At 40.8% G+C, this 18,047-nt stretch overlaps 1 protein-coding gene across 5 annotated transcripts in view; it reads right to left on the bottom strand.

Moving 5' to 3' along the window:
• Positions 1-18,047, bottom strand: part of ADAM23 (ADAM metallopeptidase domain 23) — a 206,878-nt gene that overhangs the window by 186,772 nt on the left and 2,059 nt on the right. For all 5 annotated transcript variants that reach the window (XM_081577941.1, XM_081577944.1, XM_081577945.1 and 2 more), the window contains exon 2: positions 17,225-17,442. In XM_081577941.1, coding sequence (XP_081434067.1) covers positions 17,225-17,442 — 218 coding nt within the window. The remainder of the gene's footprint in view (positions 1-17,224; positions 17,443-18,047) is intronic.

Genomic DNA, 18,047 nt, shown 5'->3' with positions numbered 1-18,047 from the left:
AAACTGTGACACTCATTACTACAGCAATAACCCTTCTCTCATTCAGCCCATTGTTTGCTGATCTCAGAAGCACCATCTATCTTTTTGCAGTAAATAATACAGTATAATCTTCTGAAAGCCACTGACACATCAAAAGCATTTTTAAACAGTACAAGGTAATCTTGAACTTGTCACAAGGTCAATAAATATATTTTGGTGTTATTCTTGCTTTGTATTGTTATAACAAAAAAGGCTCCATTTTAATTGCTTGATCTATGGCTTGAAAACAGAAAAATCAAAAATTTTTAATTAAAATGTGAATTGGACAAAGTAGGTAAATCTGCTTATTATAATATTTGTAAACCATGAGTGAACGTGATGTTTACAAATTAGCAATCTTCTAAGCTTTGTTCCAAACTGGGAAAGGAGTATATCAAGGCAGTATATTGTCGTTGCTTATTTAACTTATATGCATAGTACATCATGTGAAATGCCGAGCTGGATGAAGCACAAGCGGAATCAAGATTGCCAGGAGAAATATCAATGATCTCAGATAAGCAGATGACACCACCTTTAGGGCAGAAAGCGAAGAGGAACCAAAGAGCCTCTTGATGAAGGTGAAAGAGGGGAGTGAAAAAGCTGGCTTGAAACTCAACATTCAAGATATGAAGATCATGGCATCTGGTCCCATCACTTCATGGCAAATAGATGGGGAAACAATGGAAACAGTGACAGACTTTATTTTCTTGGGCTCCAAAATGACTGCATATGGTGACTACAGCCATGAAATTAAAAGACGCTTGCTCCTTGGAAGAAAAGCTATGACAACCTAGACAGCATATTAAAAAGCAGAGACATTACTATACCGACAAAGGTCTGTCTAGTCAAAGCTATGGTTTTTCCAGGAGTCATGTATGGATGTCAGAGTTGGACCACAAAGAAAGCTGAGCGCCAAAGAATTGATGCTTTCAAACTGTGGTGTTAGAGAAGACTCTTGAGAGTCCCTTGGACTGCAAGGAGATCGAACCAGCCAATCCTAAAGGAAATCAGTCCTGAGTATTCACTGGAAGGACTGATGCTGAAGCTCCAATACTTTGGCCACTTGACCTGAAGAACTGACTCACTGGAAAGGACCCTGATGCTGGGAAAGATTGAAGGCGGGAGGAGAAGGGGACGACAGAGGATGAGGTGGTTGGATGGCATCACCGACTAAACAGACTTGAGTTTGAGCAAGCTCCAGGAGTTGGTGATGGACAGGGAAGCCTGGCGTGCTGCAGTCCATGGGGTCACAAAGAGGCAGACACAACTGAGTGACTGACCTGAGCTGAAGCTGTGTATATAAAACATATACAAAACTTCCTACTAGCAGTGACTACTTTATGATTGAGAGAGATAAAAAGTCACTCTCAGCCAGATGGGAAGCCTTTGCAGGTTACTGAGCTGAAGAGTGACACGATCCCAATTAGATTGAAAAGAATCACTTTGCCTGAAGTGTGTAAAACAGACTGGAGCCAGACTGACAGGAACTGGACCAAAGTAGGGATTAAGAGGTAGGAAGATATTTTAATAATACAAGGTAATGGTAGATTAGACCAGGTTGGCATCAGTGGAGCCAATGAGAAATGGTCAGATTCTAAATAGCCCTGACAAGAGAACCAACAAGATCTGATGGCTTGAGGTTATGTTTAAAAGAAGGTTAAAGGCTCTAGGGCTTAGTTGGAAGGATGATTTTCCATTTACTCAAATAAGAACGTGGAAGGGGCAGAATGGGGTAGGAGATATTAGAAGCAAAAGTTCTTCTTCGAACATGTTAAGTTTGAGTCATCTTTTAGATATCCAAGTGGAGATATGAAATAAATAGCTGGAAATGTAGTCTGGGTATTAAGGAAGATGATGATGTTTGTGAAAGAACTAAAATTCTTGAATGTTACATGACAAACAAGTGTATGGCAGAAATAAATCAAAGAAGTTCCTAAACGTTTAACACACTGGGGTGTTAAAACACGTCAGGGGAAAACCAGGAATTCCTGAAAACTAAAATGGAAAAACAACATAAGATCTGATAAACAGACAGGATAGTTTATAAATATACTATCTGAGAAATAATCCCAAAGTGCATCCACAGATCTTAAAAGGATTAATGTCCCAAATAAAAGAATAAAAAGAAAAATATAGACATATTTCATTAGAAAGGAAGCAATAATAGTTAACTATTTCCAAAAAAAATACGTTGTATGCACCACTGCAAAGCCAAAAATAACAAGACAGCATCATCCCAGTGCCCCACTGGTTCTGAAGGGAACAAGTAATTGCTTTTATGCTGCCCAGCAGTGATAAATGCTTCTAACTATGGTCTGAACATTCTACAGAGATGAAAGTCCATTACATTGTACAAGGCAGACCATAGTGATTAACAAGAGTTCACTAAGTATTTTTAGCCATGATTTATAAGAGAAGGGGAGTCAGTGTATGAACTCCACTTGGTTAAGGCAGTTAAAAGGCAAAGCCCAAAATTTCACTTCTTGGTCATAACATGTTCAATAATATCGCAGGGTCCAAACAAAAACAGAATTGTATTTCTAATATTTTTACCCTGTTAAATGTTTCTGGCTATGAGGACTACATACTATTCTATCTTCTATGATTTTATGACTGTTGACATTCCTTTCCAAAGCCAGAAAACTATCAATCGCAGATGAAAATATTTCTTGGGTTTTGTTTTGTTTGGGGAATTTGGGAGAGGAGAGAAGGGTGAATGTCCAATAGGAACAGTTCTAGGGAAATTATCATACGAATGTGTGTTATATATCGTGTTTAGTGCCACACCATATCTATAACTTTGACAATTACATAGATGTTGTTTTTGTGTTTAGTCGTTCAGGCATGTCCGACTCTTTGTGACCCTTTGGACTCAAGCCTGCCAGGCTCCTCTGTCCATGGGACTTTTCAGACAAGAATATTGGAGCAAGTTGCCATTTCCTCATCCGTGGGATCTTCCTGACTCAGGGATCGAACCTGCACCTCCTGTGTCTCCTGCATGGGCAGGCAGGTCATTTACCCCCTGAGCCATACATAGATATATAGACACATAATTAGGGATTCCAGGTGGCTCAGTGATAAAGAATCCACCTGCCAATGCAGGAGACACAGGAGGAGCAGGTTCCATCCCTGAGTCTGGAAGATCTGCTGGGGAAGGAAATGGCAACCCACTCCAGTATTATTGCCTGGGAAATCCCATGGATAGAAGAGCCTGGCAGGCTACAGTCCATGGGATCGCAAAGAGTCAGACATGACTGAGCAACTGGGCATGCACACATAAACACACAACTAGACATAGAAAACAGTTCACCTTAAAAACTGTGTCAAAATGCTTGATTCCAAGCCTGCCTTGGAGTGTACTAATCACTGCCAAGGTTCAGGGAAAGTTCTTCTATCTGCCAGACTATAAACACCATGTAGACACACTGCAGTTTAGAGGGTGGCAACCTCCAAGGCATCATATCACATCCTTGAGTACTTAGTGATAGCACATGCATGCTCAGTCATGTCCAACTCTTTGTGATCCCATGGACTGCAGCCCACCAGGCTCCTCTGTCCATGGGATTTCTCTGGCAAGAATACAGGAAGTGGGTTACCATTTCCTTCTCCAGGGAATCTTCCCAACCCAGGGATCAAACCCGAGTCTCCTATGTCTCCTGCATTGGCAGGTGGATTCCTTACCAACTGCACCACCTGGGAAGCCCCCTGTGAGTATTTATTCTTGCATAAATACTCTAGTCTCATCTGAGGTGGATCAGTTGAGCTCACCAGCAACCATAAAATCAGGAAGACTCAGAGAATCACCCTTCCCACAAATGTCCTCACAATTACTCCTAAACCTTCTTTTCTAATAAAACAACTGTTTGTCCATAAAAGAGCACAGCTTGGATTCCCTAGTCAGTAATTAACAGATAACATTTACTGAGTACTTCCTACATGCCTGGCACTGTGCAAACCACTTTACGTGGGTGGTACCATTTTGACCAAGCATAGCCTCTGGGGTGGGTACTATTATTAAGTCCATGTTATTGACAAAAAAAAAAAAAAAAAAAATCTAGAGCTTAGAAAGGCTAAGCAACTTGCCCAAGTCTAAATAGCTGGTATTAGCAGATCTGAGAGACCCTCTGACCCCTGACTACCCAACTATTCTTCCCCTGCTATGTGGGAAAGGAGTTTAAGATAAGTCAAATAATATCTGACACTCTAAACAGCCTAGTGTGAATCATATTTATCCCACAAATAAATACCTAAACTGGATCATTATAATGCCAATTTCCCTGCTTAGGACTGAAATATCATGTCTGTGTGGAAACACTGGTTATCACACACCAGCAAAACGTTTAAATTGGGTACTAATTGGGAAAAGAAGGCAAATTAACCAGTTCTTAGTAAATTCAGCTCTCTATGAAGACCTGTTTCTTCAGGCTGCATGCATACTACTATATTAGAAAATATTTTAAAATATTAAAAAATAAAAGGCTCTCATAGAACAGTCAAATGTCCGACATGTGATTTGGAAACACCCAACAAGAACTCCCTTGTTCAGTAAAGAAGGCAGAAGGAGAATCTGATAGAGGAATAAAGAAATTAAGGAAGATCAGTAAGCAAAGGTAAGCAGATAAACAAAATACTATTAAAATGGCAGCATTTTCAACAAGATTATTTATCTGGAGTTTATTCAGGAAAAAAAAAAAATGTCAAGAAAACCAACTGGCTGCAGAGGAAGACCAGGGGAGGTGTATGTGGTTGTAAACCCTTGGTGTGTGATTAGTTCATGTGCTGTGCTGCGCTATGCTGTGCTCAGTTGCTCAATCGTGTCCGACTCTTTGCCACCCTATGGACTGTAGCTGCCAGGCTCCTCTGCCCATGGGGATTCTCCAGGCAAGAATACTGGAATGAGTTGCCATTCCCTTCTCCAGGGGATCTGCCCAATCCAGGGACCAAACCCAGATCTCCTGCATTGCAGGTGGATTCTTTACCATCTGAGCCACCAGGGAAGCCCTGGTTCATAGGCCCTTATTATTGAGATGAAAGGTGTCTAAAAAGGTTATAAACTTCCTTAGTCAAACCCAAACTCCAGATGTACTAAGATAAGAGAACAAGGGCCTAAAAGCCTACAGACCAAGGTTCTGATCATTCTCGTCATGCCAATAATTCAAGACCTAGAGTAACTGATCTGGCCTCTTTGGATTCAGTTTTCTCATCTAGAGCACAGAAATAATAACCATTTAGTAAAAAAAAAAACAACAAAAAACAAACTTGTGTTATTGCTCTGAGGGCCATGTGAGATTATAGATATGAAAATGCCTCAATAAAACTGTTCAGGTTCACTGCAAAATGAGTATTATATGTGTTACTACCAGTGTACTTCAGAGTGAGTGCAGGTTGATTTAATGCTGAAAAAGTAAAGAGCAAGGAGGCACATGCAGGTGGGAAGAATGATCTAAATGTTGACTGGTTTATATTATTAACGGAGCCCATCTGCAACACAAATATTAACTATTGATATTATAGTATTATGGTATTAGCAGGTCTGTTAACAATCAAAAGACAACACAAAGCACCCAGCTAAGTGATACAGACTACAACTTGATACAGCAAATTCCTGAACATCCACAGTTAAAAAAAAGCAGCAGCAGCAGCAGCAGCACTGGAACAGTTACTGGAATTCAAGCAGATGCTCAAAAATCAAATGTCTTCATGGCTCTGGACTGTTTTGTATGATATGTCTTTAGTTATGCTTAGATTTGACTCATACACTTAATCTTTAGCCCCACTGAGGGCAGAAGGAGATGATCTAGGAGTGTGTGATTATCTTGTTCTTCCTATCCACAGAGGGTTTAAAACATGCCAGAATGACTCCCTCATGTGGACACTGCCGCGCAAATAAAAAAGAGATGAATGTCCCCAGCTATATAATAACAGATCAAAGCTAAAGGGCAATACGGTCACTGGTTATGGGGTCCCATTTATATTTCTCTGTTCATTGGTTTGTTTAACTTAACTCTCTGTAATTCATGTCTATCAGTAGAAGAGATACTTGAATTTCTATCCATTCTACGTCTAAATAGAACGCTTTGAGAACATTTAGCACTGAGGTAGTTCTCATTGACAAATATTTATCACAATAGATTTGAACACAGATCTTGAATTCATTAATCTGTAATGTTCCAGATGAGGAAAGTAACCTCTGTCGACTCTTGAGCCAGAGAAGACACCTGTATTACAAAACCTCATCTGGAACATAATTCCCAGTCCGGCTCTGTCCGTACTTGGTAACCAATGACAGAGGACATGCCTCTCATTTCCTCTTGAGACACAAAAACTGGATCTTGATTTGCTGTGAATCAATGTAATTGTTTTTAACTCTCATTATTCTAACTAAAATATGATAACTGAACCCACCCTTTCATAATAGAATTCCTAGTACCGGATTTGATTTAAATCCGGTACTGAATTTATATAAATTCTAAACACAAAAGCTCCTCTGTAAAATTGCAAAATTAAGAGGCTCTGTGTACTGTGAGTGAATGAGGTTTCCATAAAGCTACAGATACCCACGTCATTTGTGAACTGAATACTTTGAATAAAGCCTTATGATTATGTACATTTTTGAAAGGAATAAAATATTTTCATTCTGAAAACATATTCTCTGGGAGCAATTAATTATTCAGATCTTAAAGATGGATGGAGAGGAAGAACCTTCTGAACCAGGAATTTAACCTGCAAATTTAGGTATTTGAACCTAAAACAAAAGTCAAGGACACATTACTGACAGTTTGAGTTACTGCCACTGATTACAAGGGTTTTCCATAACTAGCCCGCTTGAGGATTCTCTGGCTCAGACTGCAAAGAATCTGTCTGCAATGCATAAGACCTGGGTTCGATCCCTGGGTTGGGAAGATCCCCTGAAAAAGGGAATCACTACCCACTCCTGTATTCTTGCCTGCAGAACTCCATGGACAGGGGAGCCTGGTGGGCTACAGTCCATGGGGTGGCAAAGAGTTTGACACAACTGTGCAACTAACACACATACACACACAAGGGTTTTCCGTACCTAGACCCAGAGTTTGGATGGATATGAATGGAATCATCTGGACAAAATTAAATCCTGCCATGGACTGACTTTTGGGTTAAAAGAGGCCTGGAGAAATGCTGAAAGGAGAAAAGACCAGCAAACATGTAGGATTCAGAAGGGTGGTGCAGGGGCGACAGCTTTCTTTCAGAGCACTTCACTTTCTCGTCTTCATCCCACAAGGAAAATTCATCAGCTGAAATCACGCTTGCTGCATGTGGATAAAAGGAGTCATGTGATGCACTAAGTGTTCCAGGAAGATTAATCTGTCAGCAGTGGGGCTGATGGATTGACAGAGAGAGAAAGAGAGAGACAAGAGGCGATGACAAGAACACAATACAGAAGAGGAGGCAAGGATGGATTTGGGGAGAAACGTCAAGACTTAATATGTGACTACTTATAGACAGAAGATGAAGGAGAGAAAAGAGTCAACGATGACTCCCAAGGTTCACTCTCAGGTGGCTGAGAAAACAGTGGTACCACTGAGAAACATGAGCAAGGCAGCCAGGACAGCTCTGGTCCTGTGTGACTTTACCCTCAGCCTGGGAGATGCCACCAACCCTGGGCAAAGCCAATGAGCAAATAAATGCTCCTTGTTATTTTATGACTGGCTTTGGAGAGGACAGTTACTTGGCTGACAAAGATCTGTCTAATCAAAACTATGGTTTTTCCAGTAGTCATGTATGGATGTGAGAGTTGGATTGTAAAGAAAGCTGAGCACCAAAGAATTGATGCTTTTGAACTGTGGTGTTGGAGAAGACTCTTGAGAGTCCCTTGGACTGCAAGGAGATCCAACCAGTCCATCCTAAAGGAAATCAACTCTGAAAATTCACTGAAAGGACTGATGCTGAAGATGAAGCAGCTCCAGTCCTTTGGCCAGTTGATGCAAAGAACTGACTCATTAGAAAAGACTCTGATGCTGGGAAAGATAGGCAGGAGGAGAAGGGGACGACAGAGGATGAGATGGTTGGATGGCATCACTGACTCAATGGACATGAGTTTGAGCAAGCTCCAGGAAATGGTGAAGGACAGGGAAGCCTGGCGTTCTGCATTCCATGGGGTCACAAAGAGTCGGGCACTACTGAGAGACTGAAAAGTGACAACAACAAAAGAGAACAGTGGCCTATAATCTGTTAACAAAAGCTGAGAATAAGTGAAGACAGAATGACACAGTAGTTATATAGTTATCAGGAAGGAGCCAAATCAGGAACAGAAAGAGTGGAAAATATAAGGTAGGGACACAGGATGAAGCAAGACTTTGAAGAGCATGACTTACCATGGAAAACATGTATGCCAAGTCACTTCAGTCATGTCCAACTCTTTGCAACCCTAAAGACCATAGCCCACAGACTCCTCTCTCCATGGGATTCTCCAGGCAAGAATACTGGAGTGGGTTACTATGCCCTCCTCTAAGGGATCTTCCCAATCCATGGATCAAACCTGCATCTCCTACCTTGGGAGGTGGGTTCTTTACCACTAGTGCCACCTGGGAAGTCCTACCATGGAAAGCATGGTGGCCATCAAATCAAACCAGGGTGAAATAATCAAAAATGGTCCAGACTTTGTGGGAGAGAAGAATTAAAGACTAGGGTCCAAACTCAAGCTCCTACAGGCGCCTGGCAAGTAACAGAAGGAAACATAAGTATTTGGCAGCAAGGATGGGGTGGGGGCCACTGAAACAGCACTCACCCATCCCATCTAAAGAGAAGCCGCAGTAGGTAGGTTACTCCCACCCAAGACCATAGGCCCAATCTTCCAATTCTCCAAGAGCAACCATTCCACCCACGATTCTCTACCACACGTGCCTTTTTATCTTCTTCAAGCACTTGCCAATATCTGAAATCTTTGTGCCGTTGTTGCTACTGTATATATAGTCTGTCTCCTCCCACTGGAAGGCAAGTTCCCTAAGGAGCCCAGAACTGGCCTTCAATCAATGTTCAACCAGTCACACACTCACCTCTGGACTTGTCAGGACTGAACCATTTGACACAAAATAAATCAAAACCCTTGATCTCTTCACAGTCTTCATAGCCTTTCCCCTTGGCCTCCTGCCATGCCCAGTACAACCAAGTCTCTCTCCAGCCTGGCCTCTGCAAAGGGTAAGACCTGGGTTCAAATCCTGACTCTGTCAGTCATATACTAGCTGTTTGTCCTTTCTAAAAATACTAATTCTCAACTGCTGCATCTATAAACATGCACATTACTGGATTTCTGGCGGAATTAAGTGAGTGTTTTTTAAGTTGACTCTGAATGTAATGGGCTTCCCTTGTGGTTCAGTAGTAAAGAATCCGCCTGCCAATGCAAGAGATGCGAGTTTGATACCTGGGTTGGGAAGATCCCCTGGAGAAGGAAAGGGCAACCCACTCAGTATTCTTGTCTGGGAAATCCCATGGACAGAGAAGCCTGGAGGGCTACAGTCCATGGAGTTGCACCAAAAATTGGACACACCTTAGCAACTAAACAACAACATGAATGTAATAATGACACTTGTTTCTTTTGAATTTCCCACAGTTGGATTTCCCCTTCTCACACTCACCTCACTGCCTCCTCAAGGCCAAGGCTGCTGACTGTGGGCCCCTCTCCTCCTCTATCCTCTCTCCATCTCCAGAAAATTTGTCTCCTAGTTGGTCTTCAGGGCCGGCTCCATCGTTTCTTCCTGTCTGAGGTTTTCTCTGACTTTCCTGAGTCCCTGCAGCCCTTTGTTCCTACAATTAGCAATACTCTGACAGGAACCACACACACACCACCAGCTGCCTCGTTTCTGATGTCCAGCAAGTCAGAGCAAAGGGAGGGACTGAGTAGTTCTCTTCCTCGCTTTTCCCAGAGTCTAGCACAGGGCCTCATTCAAAACAGGCATTAACCAAATGGAACTGAACACCTCACAGACGTAAGTCCGATTGACTGGAAACTATATGAGTGGACACCTTGGGCTTCACCATTGAGAATTAACCAGTTGCAATGACAAAATCTCCCACACAGTCAGCTCATGATTATCCACATTAACAGTGAGCGACAGGGATAGGAATAATCTAAGAATTGTTAATACAAGTATTCTCACAATTTTAGGTAATGTAAGTGCAATTTAAGCAGTGCTAATAACTTGAGACCAAAATTCTGTCTCTGGCTGCTCTGTCACAGTGCCAAAAATACTTAACAGTAACTTCAGGCTCTTTTGAATGTCAATTTAATTATAACATGGAATTTCACAGAAAGCACTGTACTCTTTATAACACAGGAGTGTTCAACCATCAATTCATTCAACGGATATTTACTGACAGCCTATTATATGCCAGGCATTATAAGGAAAACCATTACAGGCCTGAATTCTATGTATTACAATTTTGTAGTCATAGAAAATGTGGGAAGGCCACTGAGGCCAATACCAAAGTCTGTTTTACCAAATAACCTAGTAGTTGTCACACTATCAGTTCTGAGGACACTGTATTTCTTTCTGCTGTCCCATACCCAAAGCAGTGGAGCAGCTGGCTTCTGGGTGGTCAAGAAAAGTGGAACCAGCCTTGTCCTGAAGCAGAGTAGGCAGTAACAATAACCATGGAGATCTAAATCCACTTAAACTTTTCTATTCACCCTGGGGTGGTGGGGATAGATGTGATGAAAAAACAACTTTTGTTTTTCTCAGTTATTGCTGGGGCATTTTATGGAACGAAAATCTTGCTCACACCCAGGGTCTGGATATTTAGATAAAATTTGACTTTGGGATTCCCACCAAAAGTCCCTCTTTGCTTTCCACAGATGCCTTCAAAATAATCACTTAGTGACCAAGACTCAGCACTTTCAAAGCACAGGGGGTCTGAGTTCAATTCCTGGTCAGGGAACTAGATCCCGCATGCCTCAGCTAAGACTTGGTGCAGCCAAATAAAAAAATTATTAAATAATAATAGTAATAATCACTTAGAGGTAAGCCTGGGAAAAGTTAGTGACCTCTGACTTAACCACTTTATAAGTGATAGGTGCTTGCTACCCTCTCTATCTTCTGTTTACTGGTGACTTGGGACAATGGACTCTCCTTTCCCACCTCCTTCTCATTCATTGCCCCACAACCCTTTCTGGGATCTGTAAGTAATAATCTTGCGACTCTACTTCCTTTGTGTGGATGTACTGAAACTGTTCTTTCAATCCAAATGACTTAATTGATTACACTTCCCTTAAGTGAGAACTTGGATGCTGAGGGAGTTACTAGCCAACCCGTGTGGGTGGCTTGAGCCCCCTCACTGAACAGGTCATAATATGTATGTTCTTAATTCAATACACCAACTCCAACCCCTCAACACAGTAATGAGGGTCATTGCGTGTGTGCATGCTACTGCACTTTAGTAGTGTCTGACTCTTTGTGACCCTATGGACAGTAGCCCACCAGGCTCCTCTGCCCATGGGATTCTCCAGGCAAGAATACTGGGGTGGACTGTCATGCCCTCCTCCAGAGGGTATTTCTGACTTGGTGGCTCAGACAGTATAGAATTTGCCTGCAATGCAGAAGACCCAGGTTCGATCCCTGGGTTAGGAAGATTCCCCTGGAGAAGAGCATGGCATCCCATTCCAATATTCTTGCCTGGAGAATCCCAAGGACAGAGGAGCCCGGTGGGCTACAGTCCACACAGTTGCAAGGAGTCAGACATGGCTGAGCAACTAACACTTTCAACACAGTAGGGAAGGTAACAAAAAACTGAGCCAAGGAGATGACTTTCATCTTCCCCCAGACCCTGTATTGTCCATAATGTACCTGTTCCATCCTTTCCCAACTGCAAGAGAAAAGAATCCTAAAAAAGTAGGATTCAAGGCAAGTAATTTTGACTAAAGGCAAGTTTCAGGAAAAGATTTGAAGGGGAGCAGAACATACTATCCCAAAATATGCCTCTTTGGCATAAACATTATTTTAGGCTAGTTATTTTTAAGAAACAGCAGACACAGAAGCTCTATAAACCAAGCAGAAGTTACTCTTTTGTAAGAGACATTTACATGTATAAGAAATCTCTATTTATAAGGTGTTTCCCTCTCCATACCAGAAAGAGGAGGATGCTGAAAGCCACAAGAAACACTTAATCAGCTTAAAAGGCAACAATTTAAATCTGCCTACAATCTTACCCTTGTTTACTGTCCTTTTCCTGACAGCCTCCCATCAGTGGCTCCCCAGTCCCCAATAGCTGGTCTTCAGCAGGACAGTTATTTAAGCTGATGGCTGGGCCATTTCAAAGTTACTCAGTTTTCTTCGGTCTCTCCCATGCACACAGAAGACATACACATTATTAAACACAACTATTAACTATTGATGTTATAGTGTTATGGTGTTAAACTTCTATTTTTCTCCTGTTAACCTGTCTTTAATTACAGGGTGTGTCTCAGCCAAGAATCTTGAAAAGTAGAAGAAAAACTATTTTTCTTCCTCCACAGGTTCATTAACTTTCTCAGAAACAGATCTCATAGGATTGTCTATTAATTAATTAATTAATTAATTTATCTAAATGGATTCTTTTCCTTTTCAAATGTATATTTTATCAATAAACTGAATGGATGGTTGATAAAATGCTTGTGCTTATTAATCATAAAATTCCATTTATGCTTATAAAAGTCTCTACAAGTAAAGAAAAGTCTTGATAACACAGCAAAACTATGTTTCCAATTCAGACCCTATGACTTCCACATGGTGGTAAACTAACTTCCTAGTTAGTATGAAAAAAATTACAATAAATCATCAGAAAATAACGCTGTCTCTAAAAACAATTGAATTTGAGTAAGTTCCAAAAATCAAGGAGTATTACTATTTAGGTCTGAGGTAACCAAGTTTCCAGTTCGCCCTGAACCATCTAGGTTTATGCCAATTATCCTGGCATAATTATTAGATGCACCTATTTTCACTCTCAAAAAATGTCACAGTTTGGACAGTAAGTTACACAAAGCCCTATCTGAGATAAAAAGATTCCTAAACAATCTTTGACAGAGAAAACTTTTAAGATTTTCAAGAACACTAGTGTTAACAGCGGTGCTTTGCACAGTCTGCTTTTAAACTCACTGATTTTGAAAGAGTTAACAAATGTTTTAACTTTCACAGCTGTAAAGTAGTAGGGCCTGGTCAACTCTGAATATTTAGGAAGTAAATACTCTGCCTTGCAATCTATATCTGGAAGTCTCCCTCTCCACCTCTATCCCCCAATCTAGGGACCCAGGAGAATGGCACAGTGATTCAGCATTTCTAAGGCATTCATTAAAATGTGCTTGAGTGCAATGAAATCAGGGGAGAAAAAAAGGTGCAAAATATACAGGTATTAAAATCAAACTTCTTTTATAAAAGTAAAAATAAGGAAATTGTATACTTTCTCTCTTACTGAAGCATTTGGAAAGCTGCTGAATTGACATGCATCCCCCATCACTATGATTAGGTAAGTCAGCCAAAGATCTAGCAGAAAGCATATGGAACACTGTTTGTCAACGAGTTCAAGAGAAGCTTCAAAACAGAAGCACAGGGGAAATCACGGGACACAAAGGGAAATTTCAGCGAAACCACCATACCAGAAGAACACTGCTTACACCTGTTCGAGAGCACTTTTTGGAATCTTGCTGATCTCATTTCTGCATCTCCTGGAAGACAGACCATGTCTTGTTCATCTTTGTTCTCCTTATCTCTTATCTCTGAATCTTTAGCATACTACTTTGCACAGGAGAACAGTGCAACAAATCCTTGTTAAGTCAAACTAATAAGGAGAAAAATGCTTTCAAATGTAATTTTTGCCTAAACATTTGTTTTGAAGATAGAAGAAACTCAACCACTAAGGGCAGTGGAAATAGAGAGGTAACATCCTTCCAAAAGCAAGTATGTGCTCCACAGTGAGAAATCTACTCCTCTACATGTGTGCGAGAGTGCATGCATGCTAAGTTGCTTCAGTCCTGACTCTTTGTGACCCTATGGACCCTACGTAGCCTGCTAAGTTCCCCTGTCCATGGGATTCTCCACGCAAGAATACAGGAGCAGGTTGCCATGCCCTCCTCCAAGGGATCTTCCCGACCCAGGGATCGAACTTGCATCTCTTCGTCTCCTGCATTGGTAGGTGGGTTCTTTACCACTAGAGCCATCTGGGAAACCCATTCCTCTATATGAGTGGTGGGTAAAGTTTTAACAACCTCATTATCATAAAACTTCTGATATATTGTAGTCAAACCAAGTCCCACCAAACAAAGCAATCACATAACATTAGGCCAGAAGGCAGGAGTCAGCCATAGCCAACAATACCTGAGTTGTAAAAATAAAAAGTTCCCCTAAAGTTTCCTTCATCTCAACTCAAGAGAACTTCTTTAAAATAGACTTTCAGGCCTTTCTGTTGTTGTTGTTCCTCCAGCACCCTATGCAAAAGGCACTGGTGAGTTTGAGAACTTGTCACCAAACCACAGAAGATCGTATTAATTAGTAGGAAAACCATAAAATTGGCCTCAGTGTCTTTATCATGAGGAACTTTTTCTTCCTTGAAGACTCACCCACTCCTCCTACCAACAAGACATATGGGTAGACAAGATCCAGGAGTCAATCCATCAAGTTACATACAAGCAGCTGGGAAAAGGGCTGTGAGTATAGAGACCCCTGCACCTCAGCTAAGGTGGGGAGCAGCCACTTCACAACACCGTGAAGCAAAGTTAACTTCTCCAATAACATCTTAAATGAAGGAAGCATTTTCTCAGAAACTTGACCTGTAAATATTAAATATTCAGGTCCCTTGAATTTTATATCAGTGGTTTTATACAGTCATGGAAAGTCATCTGATGGCCTTAAATGTCTAACTCCCCATTTGGAAAATGGGAATAAATACTGTTACCTATATTTTAGAAAACTAAGGAAAGTAATGATGCAAACCATCTACTTTCCTTAAGTTCCAGATGTTTAGAAAATAACTGCTCTTCTCAACTGAACAGGTATAATCTGTAGGCGTTCAGAACCACTTCCCCAAAAATGTGTCACTTTTGTATCAGGATTATTTTGAGCTAAAGGTGCAATCAAGACCCTGCAAGTTTAAGAGAAGCCACTGCTCCTCTCTTAATGACCCAGAAGAATTTAAATTGAGGATTTTTCCCAGAAAAGATTCATTACCAGAGATAAATTTTAGCTACGTGGCCCCATCTATATGGCCAGCAAACATCAAATTACCAACCATCCACTCTTTTTATCATCTTATGAATGAGCCTCCTGTCCCTGGAAGCCCCAGGGTCCTATGCCACTCCCTTAAGATGGTATATATGCCTCATTTTATCTTTCTGTCTCTGACCTCTCAGGTATGCAGGTGCCTCGGACCCTCACATGTATGCAGTCAGAATGGCTGCTATCCAAAAGTCTACAAGCAATAAATGCTGGAGAGGGTGTGGAGAAAAGGGAACCCTCTTACACTGTTGGTGGGAATGCAAACTAGTACAGCCACTATGGAGAACAGTGTGGAGATTCCTTAAAAAACTGGGAATAGAACTGCCATATGACCCAGCAATCCCACTGCTGGGCATATACACCGAGGAAACCAGAATTGAAAAAGACGCGTGTACCCCAATGTTCATCGCAGCACTGTTTATAATAGCCAGGACATGGAAGCAACCTAGATGTCCATCAGCAGACGAATGGATAAGGAAGCTGTGGTACATATACACAATGGAATATTACTCAGCCATTAAAAAAAATACATTTGAATCGGTTCTACTGAGATGGATGAAACTGGAGCCCATTATACAGAGTGAAGTAAGCCAGAAAGAAAAACAACAATACAGTATACTAATGCATATATATGGAATTTGAAAGATGGTAACGATAACCCTATATGCGAGACAGAATAAGAGACACAGATGCATGGAACAATTTTATGGACTCTGAGGGAGAAGGTGAGGGTTGGACGTTCTGGGAGAATAGCATTGAAACATGTATATTATCATATGTGAAACAGAACACCATTCCATGTTCGATACATGTGACAAGGGCTCAGGGCCGGGGCAATGGGATGATCCAGAAGGATGGGATGGGGAGGGAGGTGGGTGGGGGGTCCAGGAAGGGGAACACATGTAAACCCATGGCTGATTCATGTCAATGTATGGCAAAAACTATTACAATATTGTAAAGTAATTAGCCCCCAACTAAAATAAATAAATTTATAAGAAAAAAAAAAAAAAAAAGAAAGTAAATTTCATTTTTTTCTCTTGTTAATCTAACTCATGTCAATTTAATATTTGGACAGCTAGAAGAACCTAGAAAGCTAGAAGAAAGTTTTCTTCCTCCCCGACAAGTCCAAAGTAAAATATTTAACACAGAAACTCTATTTTCTGCTGCTAATGAAGAAAAAGGCACTGATAACCCATTATGGGAATCTGCTTGGGGTCCAAAATATTATTAACTCAAATAATGACTAGTAAGCAGGAAAAAAAAATCCCTTAAACTCTTTGGATATTATGCACCTTCATCTTCCACTGAATGCTTTTTTGAAAAAATCAGTGACACTTTCTGAACCAAAGTAAAGCAACTGCTCACAATGAACAAGACAGATAAAGTCTTGAAAGAACTGGTCTCTGAGTTATATAAATTGTTTATATTCACCATAATCCTTCAATATGTCCTATTATTTACCTACTGAAAACATAACCAAGAAAAAAAAAGTATTGACTAACTGAAGAAAGAGGTTGTTTAAACTTAATGACTCGATTTCTAAGTTAAAGCGTAGATGCGGAATCTATGGCCCAACAGCTTCTTATAGCAATTTTCTGGGTGCAGACTGAAAGCAGTTTTCATCATGGGAGGTAGAATACTGCACCCTTACATAAAGCCTCACAGATAAAAGTCAGGACTATCAACATATTGGTTTAACTACTGTTCAATGTTCAATGCACCTACAAGAAAAATGGACCAATTTCAGCTGTTAAACTTACAAGGCCTTAAGAAAATTTCAATTCCAGTTTAGAGTCAGAAAGGAAAGAGAAACAGCAACCTTATCCCAGTAGATTCCAGGTGAATTCCCTTCAGCTTCTCCCCTATCATAATATTAATTGGTTTCCTAATAAAATGCTGCAGTAAAATTTGTAAAATCAGATTATGGCAGAAAATCAAATCAAAGGACAACTCTTCAGAGGAGCCACTTTGCATACCCAGCCCCTGCCTACCTTGTTATGTTTTTGCTGGTGTCTCGCCTTTGTGTCAAGAACATGGTAAGGGCTCTCCGAGTCTTGGTTGATGTAATATATGAGTCTTGAAGGCAGGGTGATTTCTTTCTGCATTGCACTGCTGGAACTGCTATTACTGCTGCTATTCTGTTGCAATGTGTTGATTTCATCTGCCAGGACTCCCAATTTTTTTTCTGCAGTTTCATTCCAATACGGAGCTGGGGTGGGAGCGGCGGGGACACAAACGTACACAAACACACAAGTACCCTATCAATACATAAGTACCAAAATGCATTTTTTCCATTAATTGCAAAAACAAAGTTTTCTACTTAAAAACATGTAAGGGGTAGAGACACAGGAAAGCAAGTTATTACAACAATGAAATGGCCTGGATAGGTTAACAGTCAATAAGGCATATACAACAATGTACTGTTTATAGTCTTAAATCTATACTGCTAAATATGGGGGTGGGGGATAATGGACTTGAAGGTAGGGTCATTAAATAAACATGCTCAGTGGTTCTTGACCCTCATCTCCACCCCTTCGGCTTCCGCAGAAGCTCAACGGGACTCTGACTCGCAGTATCCCACCTGAGAGCTAAGAACACTCCTAAGATAACTTGAGTGTTGAATTCATGAACACTGAATGTTAATTGATTCATTAAACAAAATGGACAATTCCTTTTTCTTTTAACTTTGAGATGAGCAAAAATCCTTTGCCAAAGAAGGATGCAGAGGCTGGCAGCTTTCCAATTTCATTTTCCTGCTAAGGCCAGGTTTCTGCTCTCACTGATTTTCCGCCTCAATGTATTGAACATTACATT

The sequence above is a fragment of the Giraffa tippelskirchi genome, chromosome 3 (genome assembly GCF_054371585.1).
Source record: "Giraffa tippelskirchi isolate mGirTip1 chromosome 3, T2T-mGirTip1v1.2.pri, whole genome shotgun sequence".
Lineage (NCBI taxonomy): Eukaryota > Metazoa > Chordata > Mammalia > Artiodactyla > Giraffidae > Giraffa > Giraffa tippelskirchi.
Note: the sequence above shows the minus strand (reverse complement) of the source record. Positions and strands in the feature narration are given on the sequence as shown.